Here is a 12,166-nt window from a genome sequence, read left to right on the forward strand (position 1 = left end):
AAGGTATTTGACCTTACTCCTTAATTTTTTTTGTTAAGTTTAATGTAATAGTGTGATCTGCACAGTCCTTTCTGCTGATAAGATAATATAATGTCTTTTTTGCATTACTAAATAATACATTGGGGAAATAAAAGGAACCAAAAAGCAAAGAAGAGGTATGAGTTGTGCAACGAACAGGAGAACTCGTCACAAGTGAAGAAATTAGAGAGTCTTGTGGCACCTTAATGACAAACAGATTTGTTGTGGCGGCTGCTGGAATGGCCTTGAGTCCTGAATGCTAAGTTGGCTGATCTGGATTTTGCCGGTTTCCGGCCTTGATGAGAGACCACATCACAAAATGTGCTTTGGGAAATATAGTAGAGTATTTCTTTATTTAAATTAAAACTTTTTTTGACTGCCCTTCACATTAGTCTCCAGCTGGTGAACGACAATCTTAAAAAAACATACTGGACATCAGCATCACAAAAGACTGAAAGCAGCTGGTAAATCAAGGCAACTTTAAAGAGTATAGTATCCTGACGGAGAGGGATGTGGGTGGCGCTGTGGGTTAAACCACAGAGCCTAGGACTTGCCGATCAGAAGGTTGGTGGTTCGAATCCCTGCGACGGGGTGAGCTCCCGTTGCTCGGTCCCTGCTCCTGCCAATCTAGCAGTTCGAAAGCACATAAAAGTGCAAGTAGATTACAGTAAGTAATCTACAAGTAGAAGATTACAGTAAGTAATCTACAAGTAGAAGACAGTAAGAGCTGTTCGACAGTGGAATTTGCTGCCAAGGAGTGTGGTGGAGTCTCCTTCTTTGGAGGTCTTTAAGCAGAGGCTTGACAACCATATGTCAGGAGTGCTCTGATGGTGTTTCCTGCTTGGCAGGGGGTTGGACTCGATGGCCCTTGTGGTCTATTCCAACTCTATGATTCTATGATTCTATGATTCTATTCTATGATTAATAGGTACCTCTCCGGCGGGAAGGTAAACAGCGTTTCCGTGAGCTGCTCTGGTTCGCCAGAAGCGGCTTAGTCATGCTGGCCACATGTACGCCGGCTCCCTCAGCCAATAAAGCGAGATGAGCGCCGCAACCCCAGAGTCGGCCACGACTGGACCTAATGGTCAGGGGTCCCTTTACCTTTACCTGTACCTTGCCAGAGTCAAGCACCAGCCAAGGCTTGAGAGCACAAATGTGTTTTTAGTAGGCACTGAAGTGTCATAAAAGTTGGCACTTGCTCAAGCTCAGAGGGAAATGGTTCCACTCCCACTGGTCACCACTATTCACAATTCCACATGCTAGCAGGGTCAGCTAGATTTGACAGATCTTGCAGGATGGGGCGGTGCAGGACAAATGCTGAAACGAGTTTATCTAGTGCAGGGATGTCCAACAGGTTGATTGCGATCTACTGCTAGATCCCCGCGAGGTTTTGGTAGATCGCGGTCGATCTCTGGCTCCCTTTCCTTAGCATCGCTAAAACTGACTCCTGCCACGCCCCCTTGCCCTGCCCTCCATTGTTGTCTGATCTCTGGAAGGGAAGACAGAGCTTTCTCTGTGCTGATGTTTTCATCCATAGCGATCTTTTTGTGAGTGACTTTACCCCTCTGTCCCTTGCCTTTAAAAGGTAAAGGTAAAGGACCCCTGACCATGAGGTCCAGTCACGGACGACTCTGGGGTTGCAGCGCTCATCTCGCTCTATAGGCTGAGGGAGGCAGCATTTGTCCGCAGACAGCTTCTGGGTTATGTGGCCAGCATGACTAAGCCGCTTCTGGCGAACCAGAGCAGCGCATGGAAACACCGTTTACCTTCCTGCTGGAGCGGTACCTTTTTATCTACTTGCACTTTGATGTGCTTTCAAACTGCTAGGTTGGCAGGAGCAGGGACCAAGCAACGGGAGCTCACTCCATCACGGGGATTCGAACCGCCCACTTTCTGATTGGCAATTCCTATGCTCTGTGGTTTAACCCACAGCGCCACCCGCGTCTCCCCCTTGCCTTTAACCCCCCCCCCAAAAAAAACAGAAATGGGGCTTTCTTCCTCCCCAAAAAAGCTCAACAAAAGAGCTGAACCTCTAAAAAACGGGGGTAGATCACTGCCAGTTTTTAATTCTGAAAGTAGATCGCAGTCTCTTGAGAGCTGGCCACCCCTGTGGATAGTAATAATAATATTAACTGGAATTTCTCTTCCTAACAGGGAGCTGAATTTCATCCAAGTATCCAGTGGACCATCTTTCAGGTCTAGAAAGGCTTTTGCCGCTTCCAGCTTTTGAGTCTCCTGAGCTACTGACATTAGAGCTGGTATTTTTTTTTTTACTGATATTTATGAGCATTTCTAACTCCTCCATATGACATAAACTAAAGCAGTTAACAAAACAAACCCTTAAAAAAGGTCTTTTGCCAAATCGCATCTCTTAGTTGCTTAAAGTGGCAGCTCTGAGATGACAGTGTGTGTCACATTTTAGTCCGGGAAGCATTAAAAGTGTCTATGCCCCATTTGAGCTTAGAGCCAAGGCCATTAAGCTCTCCTGCTCCCTCCCACTCTGTCTGGCCCAGGTACCCATTTTCAGAAACTATTGTTAGGGTAACATGTGATAAGATGCTCCTCTGAGCATGTAGACACAACGAAGTGGTTTCCTCTTTCCACTGAAAAACCACAGCCGGGTCATACAACATTGCTGGTACAAAACAGGCCTTCCAACCCAAACGAAAACATGGCTTTACCACTAATGAGATGAGATGGGAAGTGTTATGTACTGAAGTTCTCACCCTGGGCCAGCAGGGGGATACTGTAGATAGTTATGCAAATAAGGGATCGAAAGTGACGTTCAGTGATTGGATAGTTTTAGAAAGTTGTTACAGTTACGTTGTACTGGAGTTCTATATAAGCAGGCTGGCTGAACCCTTCAGTTCAGTTCTGTTCTGGCCTCTGAATAAACAAGAGCTGTTTGAAGAATCGCTGTGTCGTCTGATATGTTCACCCACAACTTAACAGGAAGGGCAGCCCAACAAGCGTTTGCCCTTTGATTTCTGATGAAAGAACGGCATCCGTGGTTGTACTCACCTGGATGTGTTTTCAAGGATTCCTTTGACCTCGCTCACTTGTTCTTTCCCAAAGTAAACGATAGTGAGGTGAATTCGCCTGTCCTGCTGTATTCCCATCTCCCTGGAAGAGAAATAAATGCGTCAGCTTCCTTCCATTATGCATGATCTGGCCACAGTGACGCACACCTTAGTTCTGCTACTGGTTTTATCATAATAATAATAATAATAATAATAATAATAATAATAATAATAATTTATTATTTATACCCTGCCCATCTGGCTGGGCTTCCCCAGCCACTCTGGGCGGCATCCAACAAAATACAGTGGTACCTCAGGTTACATACGCTTTAGGTTACATACGCTTCAGGTTACAGACTCCGCTGACCCAGAAATAGTGCTTCACGTTAAGAACTTTGCTTCAGGATGAGAACAGAAATCGTTCTCCGGCGGCACAGCGGCAGCAGGAGGACCCATTAGCTAAAGTGGTGCTTCAGGTTAAGAACAGTTTCAGGTTAAGTACTTAACCTGAGGTACCACTGTATTAAAATACCGTAATATATCAGACATTAAAAGCTTCCCCAAACAGGGCTGCCTTCAGATGTCTTCTAAAAGTCTGGTAGTTGTTGTTCTCTTTGACATCTGGTGGGAGGGCGTTCCACAGGGAGGGTGCCACTACCGAGAAGGCCCTCTGTCTGGTTCCCTGTAACTTGTGTGGTTTTCACAGTTTCACCTTGAGTATGTTATACATTGTGTTATATGATAGGCGGGATGGAAGGGCAGGGGCGCTCTGTGTGCATTTATGTGCATGCACCTCCTTGGATACGAATGGTTAAAACTGGATTTTAGGACTCTCCGCAGTAGCTGGAGAGAGCCTAAAGACCTCACCTAGTTTACTCTGTTTTCATCCTGTACAAATTTTCGGCCACGAGATGCCAAGGAATGAAAATGGGGCCTTTGGCATGAAAAGCATGTACAGTCAAACCTCGATTGTTGAACGTAAACCGAAGCACAGCTTCCGGTTGGCTGCAGGATCTTCCTGCACTCAAGTGGAAGCCGCGTCGAACGTTCGGCTTCCGAAAAACATTCGAAAACAGGAACACTTACTTCTGGGTTTTCAGCGTTCGGGAGCCAAAAACAGGGGTGTAGGAAGGGGTGCGGGGCGTGCGGTCCACCCCAGGTGTTACAACTGAGGGGGTGACAAAATAGCACACTGCGGGGGCGGCACTTACCGCGGGGCCTGGCCTGTAGCGCACCCGAGCCACATGTCTCTCCTGGGAGTAACGTAGCTCGGGGAACTGCATTGCCCAAAATGGCAGTGTGGGGCTTGTGTCCACCAGGCGGACTCCATGGGCAGCTTGCTTCGCCGCCCCCCTAGGTGGATCGCCCCGCTCCCACCGCTCCAGGTGCAGCTAGCTACACCCCTGGCCAAAACATTCTAATATGGAGGCATTCAGAGACCAAGGTTTGACTGTACTCTTCCACTGAGCTAGGGGATAAGGGTAAGGTAAAACCTAAAAGAAACTTAATAAATTGTAAATAATTAAAGCAAAACTAAATATACACCCTTGCCTGCGCTGATGCTCTGTGTTATGTATTGAAGTTCTCACCCTGGCCACCAGGGGTATTGTGTACAATGGTACCTCGGGTTACATATGCTTCAGGTTACAGACTCCGCTAACCCAGAAATAGTGCTTCAGGGTAGGAACTTTGCTTCAGGATGAGAACAGAAATCGTGCTCCGGCGGCGCGGCGGCAGCAGGAGGCCCCATTAGCTAAAGTGGTGCTTCAGGTTAAGAACACTTTCAGGTTAAGTACGGACCTCCGGAAAAAATTAAGTATTTAACCCAAGGTACTACTGTATATAGTTTTCACTCAGGTCCACGTCAGTTAATTTAGGCGAGAAATTAGTTGTTGTTACAATGTTGACAGCCGGCTGCCTATAAAAGCAGACCGGCTGAGCTGTGTTCAGTTCAGTCCAGTTCCAGCTTACTTATAAAGAACTACTTGGAGAAATCTCTGTGTCGTCTGCTTTGTCAACTCACTACTTAATACTCTGCTGGCATACAGTGGTACCTTGGGATGCGAACGGGATCCGCTCCGGAGCCCCGTTCGCATCCTGAACAGAACGTAAGACGGGACTGCGCATGCGCGGGTCACGTTTCACTGCTTCTGCGCATGCGCGTGACGTCGTTTTGACCGTCTGCACATGCGCGAGCGGCAAAACCCAGAAGTAACACGCTCCGTTACTTCCAGGTCGCCGCAGAGCGCAACTCGAAAATACTTATCCTGAAGCATATTTATCCCGAGGTATGACTGTATTGGGATGTGGGTGGCGCTGTGGGTTAAACCACAGGGCCTAGGACTTGCCGATCAGATGATCGGCGGTTCGAATCCCTGCGACGGGGTGAGCTCCCGTTGCGGTCCCTGCTCCTGCCAACCTAGCAGTTTGAAAGCATGTCAAAGCGCAAGTAGATCAATAGGTACCGCTCCGGCGGGAAGGTAATCATGTTTCCGTGCGCTGCTCTGGTTCGCCAGAAGCGGCTTAGTCATGCTGGCCACATGACCTGGAAGCTGTACGCCGGCTCCCTCGGCCAATAAAGCCAGATGAGTGCCGCAACCCCAGAGTCGGCCACGACTGGACCTAAGGGTCATGGGTCCCTTTACCTTTACCTCTGACTGTATTTGTAAGAAAAGCTATTATTACCAAAGAAGAAGTATTAGGGCACAGCTGTGGGGAGGCAGTGAGAGCATGCAGCTTTACTAACCTGAAATTCTGCATGAATTGCTGGAACTTGCTGGCTCTTTTAGCCAGGGGGACTATGACATTGATAAGGGTGTCGGCCATATTGAGGTTTTCATTCTTTACTTTCATGATGGGGCCAAACGGTCTGAATAGGACAATTCGCTCGAATTCGTATGCTTTGCCTCCCTTGAATATCAGCTCGTACAGGGTGCCTTTATCTCTTTCTATCCTACGAAGGCCTGTCAGGGAAACAAAGGGGAAAGCAGCAGTTAGCAAGGAATTTCAGAAGTGAGTGCAGATTTATACTTTTTTTTCTGCTCATGTGGAGAGAAAATGTAGCTGCAAGACTCATTTTGTATTCCCTTGATTTTGTGATTTTGAGGCAAGGTTTTCATCTCCTCCACAACTTGAAGTTATTTCCTTTTAAAAATTGTTTTCTCGTGAATCTCCTAGGAAGATGATCTGAAGTTCAAGCTACTGAGAATGTGGGAAAATATGATGTTTAAGGGAAGAGTTAATCAAAGTCCTGTTTTGCTTTTTCAGATACTCTTCTCTTCAGCCCCAACAGCCGTTAATATTTCATTTGATTCACATAAAGTAGGCAGTTAATTAAGAGAGAAATTGGCTGGTTATTAAATATTTGTGATGCAGGCTGCTTGCCACGGGCTTGCCAAGTGGAAGGTCGGCAGTTCGAATCCCCGCGACGGGGTGAGCTCCCGTTGCTCGGTCCCTGCTCCTGCCAACCTAGCAGTTCGAAAGCACATCAAAGTGCACTGCTCTGGTTCGCCAGAAGCGGCTTTGTAGAGTACTACTACAGCAGACACTGGGACGCGGGTGGCGCTGTGGTTAAACCACAGAGCCTAGGACTTGCCGATCAGAAGGTCAGCGGTTTGAATCCCCGCGACAGGGTGAGCTCCCATTGCTCGGTCCCTGCTCCTGCCAACCTAGCAGTTCGAAAGCACATCAAAGTGCAAGTAGATAAATAGGTACCACTCCGGCGGGAAGGTAAACGGCATTTCCGTGTGCTGCTCTGGTTCTCCAGAAGCGGCTTAGTCATGCTGGCCACATGACCCGGAAGCTGTCTGCGGACAAATGCCGGCTCCCTCAGCCTATAGAGCGAGATGAGCACCGCAACCCCAGAGTCGTCTGTGACTGGACCTAATGGTCAGGGGTCCCTTTACCCTTTACCTTTACTTAGAAAGCTGCACACTTTTAAAAACATGTTTCAACAAAGCCATTGCAGCAACTGGTGTGTTTCCTTAATGATTCCCATTCTCGTGAGTGAAATCCTAATCCTGAAGCAAGGAACTGCCACTGAAAGAGTTAAGAAGTGGACTAACTTTGAAGCTCTGTTGTTATTCTATTCTGTAGGAATGAAGATGACTCTGCAGCTAGAGGAGTTGCATCAGATGAGATGAATGTGCTCTGCTAGACTTTCAGGAGACGATTAAGCAGTTTTGCTATTGATATGCAAGCCTGGAGAGTCTACCCTTTGCTTTTTCTAAAGAAGGCTGCCTCTGAGTGCTGAGTGGAAAGAAAATCAGTCAAAATCGCTTCTTAGGCAACTGTGTGCAGCAGAGAAGGTTGAAGTAGTGCTGGACATCTCCCAAACAACTTTCCAAACAGCAGTGGATTGATCAAATTTGGGATGCAGTGATTATATACAAACTTACTCAGCAAGTGCAGAAAGGAAGGCCTTCCATTATTTTATTTTACCAAGCTGTTAAAGATGCCATGATTTCCCTTTTTCTTGTATATAGAAGTCTTCCAAGTTTCTGATCACATTCCAAGCAAATATAGATGCTCATTTCCCCTTATGATTCAGCTAAATAATTTACACACCCAAACTTTGTCAACAGTTACTTCGCTCCTCAGTTTCCCATTCCCTTTCATTTTTCTCTTTCTTGCTATATTTTTATATTCTTCCTTTTCGTTGCCTGTATTTTTAAATTTTATTGCAAGTATAAAAAATGAAACACAAAAACTGGTTGCTGCACTTAGCAGAAAGTAGATATACCTAACAAGGCTCAGTGGGACGCGGGTGGCGCTGTGGGTTAAACCACTGAGCCTAGGGCTTGCCGATCAGAAGGTCGGCGGTTCGAATCCCCGCGACGGGGTGAGCTCCCGTTGTTCGGTCCCTGCTCCTGCCAACCTAGCAGTTCAAAAGCACAAAGTGCAAGTAGATAAATAGGTACCACTCCAGTGGGAAAGTAAACGGCGTTTCCATGCGCTGCTCTGGTTCGCCAGAAGCGGCTTAGTCATGCTGGCTACATGAACCGGAAGCTGTACGCCGGCTCCCTTGGCCAATAAAGCAAGATGAGCGCTGCAACCCCAGTGTCGGCCATGACTGGACCTAATGGTCAGGGGTCCCTTTACCTTTAACAAGGCTCAAATGATGACAGTACGCCCTGTGGTTTAAACCTGTGTCTGTGGCTTTCTCCTCCAAAGCTTCATTTTCGTTGTCATCCTGCCCTGGGCTAAGCTGGGTTCCAATATCTGAAAGAATACTACCTGGGAGAAAACATCTAGGGTTGATAAGTAGTGGGTGGGGGTAGCGGGTGGGAATTTTGCTAAAGAAAAAACAGATCCTGCACTCCCATTTTATGTGTTATTGTTATATGTGGTGTGGTGGTTAGAAGGCTGGACTAGGATCAGGGAATCCAGCGTTGAACTTGCTGCTCAGCCACAAATCTCACTAGGTGTCCTTGGGCCAATCGCAGTCTCTCAGCCTAACCTACCTCACAGGGCTGTTGTCAGGTTAAAAATTGGGGAGGAAGAGAACCAGATATGCCACCTTGAGCTCCTTAGAGCAGCCTTTCTCAACCTGTGGGTAGCCAGATGTTGTTGAACTACAACTCCCATTACCCCTAGCTAGCAAGGCCAGAGCTCAGGGGTGATGGGAGTTGTAGTCCAACAACATCTGGGGACCCACAGGTGGAGAACCACTGCCTTGGAGGAAAGACGGGACACAAATGTAATGAATTTATTTAAAAAGGAAAATTTGCCTTCTTCTGTCATCAGAGTGTTTGTATAAGTGTTCTGGTTTCATTTTCACTAAAACCCATTCCCCACATTAAGTCTTTTAGGTATTTACCTAAGATGTTTGGGAAGTATACACCCCCAAAATGTGATTTGTGAATTAAACACAGATACAGATTATGGTGGGACGCGGGTGGCGCTGTGGGTAAAACCTCAGCGCCTAGGACTTGCCAATCGCATGGTCGGCGGTTCGAATCCCCGCGGCGGGGTGAGCTCCCGTCTTTCGGTCCCAGCTCCTGCCCACCTAGCAGTTCGAAAGCACCCCTAAGTGCAAGTAGATAAATAGGTACTGCTTTCTAGCGGGAAGGTAAACGGCGTTTCCGTGTGCTGCGCTGGTGCCGGTTCGCCAGAGCAGCTTCGTCACGCTGGCCACGTGACCCAGAAGTGTCTCCGGACAGCGCTGGCCCCCGGCCTCTTAAGTGAGATGGGCGCACAACCCTAGAGTCAGACACGACTGGCCCGTACGGGCAGGGGTACCTTTACCTTTACAGATTATGGTTTCTGGGGAAAGTAATTGGCGTCAGGTAGAATAGGCCCTGGCACGCGGGTGGCGCTGTGGGTAAAAGCCTCAGCGCCTAGGGCTTGCCGATCGAAAGGTCGGCGGTTCGAATCCCCGCGGCGGGGTGCGCTCCCGCTGCTCGGTCCCAGCGCCTGCCAACCTAGCAGTTCGAAAGCACCCCCGGGTACAAGTAGATAAATAGGGACCGCTTACTGGCGGGAAGGTAAACGGCGTTTCCGTGTGCTGCGCTGGCTCGCCAGATGCAGCTTGTCACGCTGGCCACGTGACCCGGAAAGTGTCTCCGGACAGCGCTGGCCCCCGGCCTCTTGAGTGAGATGGGCGCACAACCCCAGAGTCTGTCAAGACTGGCCCGTACGGGCAGGGGTACCTTTACCTTTACCTTAGAATAGGCCCTTTGTTACCATTCAATTTCTGGAGTTTTTCTGTATTTTGCTACTGAGCTTTACCAAAGGGACATTGGAACACCGGCACTTTTAAGCCCATCCAAGCCTAGCTCGGCTTCTACCTGAGGACAGAAAAGAAGTCTCCCACCTTGTCTAAGGAATCCCCTCCAAGAAACTCCCACACCAATCTCTGAGTGACTCCCAGGAATACACACCTTCTATGAAGTCGGAGGGGGAATACGCCCGGCGGTTTGTGTTGCTGTTCCTCTCCGGGCTGTTCAAAGTCTCCAAGCCCAGCTCAACAGCCTCCGCCAACTCATCTCGCTTGTCCTTCCGCACCGGCTTCTCCTCGGGGTGACGCGTCAAACCCATCTCTAGCTGGTACACTCTGTGAAGGGTGAAGCTCTCAAAGGGCACCGCGGCATACTCATTGGGCAGCTTCATTCCCGTGTGCACCTCTGCTTTGTCCACCTGGGAATGCAGGAACTGCAAGAGGGCCTTCTGGGGCTTCTCGGGGTCCCGCCGGTCTATCCCCACTCCCAACGAGTCGGTGCTGTGGCCTTGCATGTTCTTCAGCTGCTGGCTCCTTTCCTGGAGCTCATCCTTCAGCTCTGCAATCTGCCTCTTCAGGCTGCTGATGTAGTCCCAGTGGTGTTCTTCCCTTTCCTGCAAGATCGCCTGGTATTCCTCTTTCCCCGTAGGGCTGTTGGCTCTGGGGAAGGCAAGCTGCTGGTTGTCACCTCGCGGGGTGCAGGCCAGCATGTAGAGCACCGACACCGCACAACAGAGGACCACCAGCAGAACGGCCACCCGAGGGAGCCATGCCACGATCCCTCGACGAACCATGTTCTGCTAAGCATCTGGCGGCAGCGCCCACATATTCCTCCGGTGCCAGGTCTAAGGTTTGCAGCAGCTTTCCGCAGGACCCAGTTTGCAAGCTGCCTGCACGGGAACACCTGGATTCGTTGACGAATGTTCTCTTAGCGGCATGCAGGCAATGTGGAGGGAACAGGGCGGCATTGCACGCATCAAAAGGCAAGCGTAAAAGCCAACAGTGTGAGGCAACTCAATGGCATCAGCTGATGGTGTTTCAGTCTTGTTGGCTGGAAGCAGTGGAGAGCGATCTGAAAGGCAAATTAGATGAATACACTGTGTGAGGAAATTCATCTTCAAAAGAGGCCGTTTTACTCATGTCTGACTCATTGCAAGATATGATCTGTGGAAATGAAACCTGACCAACAGTTTGCTAGGGCCTGGTGTTTAATAGCTTCCTCGGGTTAAGAACTTAATTGGTTCTGGATGTCCGTTCTTAACCTGAAACTGTTCTTAACCTGAGGTACCACTTTAGCAACGTGCTGTGCAAGTGTTTCCCCCACCTCCATGCCCTGTTCAAGCTTAGCACCTAATTTTTGAATGTTTTACCCAAGTCAAATTAGGTTTTCGCAATAAGGATGCTTGAAAGATTTTTTTAATTCCAATGTTCATTTCACAAGGCGGCAAATAATTTACATTGATATCATGGACATGGTCCTTACCTTGTAAAATTCTTATTCTTCATCCTTGGGGGTGCAGCGGGTGAGCATGGCTCAGCAACCTCTGAAAGGCCCAAGTTCCTTGGCACATCCAGTTAAAAAATCAGGTAGTGCCCTAAAAGACCATATCACAGATTACATACCCAGCCTATTACTATACTCTGCATCTTCTTACCAGGAGGTCCATTCTATGTGATGCAGGAATCAGTCCACCCTCTGGAATTCGTTTCCATTACATATCAGATAAGTGCTGTCTCTATTCTCTCTTTGGTGTTTGCTGAAGACCTCCTTTTTTCAGCAAGCCTTTCAAGTGGAGATTCTTACCTCAGCCTGTATCTCTTTGGATTTGCAATTGTTTTATTGTTGAGTGTTTTGGGATGTTTCTGCTGATGGAAAGCCAAGACATTTCCTTATACTGATGATGATTATAATTTTATTATTTACACCCCGTGCATCTGGCTGGGTTTCCCCAGCCACTCTGGGCAGTTTACAGAATATATAAAACATAATAAAGCATCAAACATTAAAAACTTTCCGGTATAGGGCTGCCTTCAGATGTCTTCTAAAAGTCAGATAGTTGTTTATTTCCTTGACATCTGAAGGGAGGGTGTTCCACAGGGAGGGCACCACTACCGAGAAGGCCATAGTTCACAGTTAATGCATATGTTACTTTGAACCACCAGTGGGCACTGTTCATCTAGCAACCCAGCCAGCACTTGTTTGTAAGCCTCTATGTCGAAGTTAACTTCACCTTAAAGAGCTGAGCCTTGTTGCTGCTGTCTCCAGACAAGATGTCTGCTATTGCCCTCCCTTCTGTCTCCACTCACTGCTCATCCTATAAATAGTTCCTGCATGCATAAAGCCTTTGAACTCCAGAAACTGTAAGTGCTTGTTCCAATCTAGTTCACCCAAGCTGCAAGGTCTGCTAAC

General features: G+C 48.1%; 1 protein-coding gene across 6 annotated transcripts in view; it reads right to left on the reverse strand.

Annotated features, from left to right (window-relative positions):
* The window catches only part of CSGALNACT1 (chondroitin sulfate N-acetylgalactosaminyltransferase 1), a 32,093-nt gene that overhangs the window by 5,889 nt on the left and 14,038 nt on the right, over positions 1–12,166 (reverse strand). For 3 of the 6 annotated variants that reach the window (XM_077917575.1, XM_028701735.2, XM_077917576.1), the window contains exons 2-5: positions 11,240–11,351; positions 9,920–10,828; positions 5,785–6,001; positions 3,040–3,141 (exon numbers count right to left, since the gene is read on the reverse strand). In XM_077917575.1, coding sequence (XP_077773701.1) covers positions 3,040–3,141; positions 5,785–6,001; positions 9,920–10,550 — 950 coding nt within the window. In that variant the 5' untranslated portion in view covers positions 10,551–10,828; positions 11,240–11,351. The remainder of the gene's footprint in view (positions 1–3,039; positions 3,142–5,784; positions 6,002–9,919; positions 10,829–11,239; positions 11,352–12,166) is intronic. The other 3 variants (XM_077917574.1, XM_077917573.1, XM_077917577.1) reach the window with 1 other exon arrangement.

This window comes from Podarcis muralis, chromosome 13, assembly GCF_964188315.1.
Source record: "Podarcis muralis chromosome 13, rPodMur119.hap1.1, whole genome shotgun sequence".
NCBI classification, from domain to species: Eukaryota; Metazoa; Chordata; class Lepidosauria; order Squamata; family Lacertidae; genus Podarcis; species Podarcis muralis.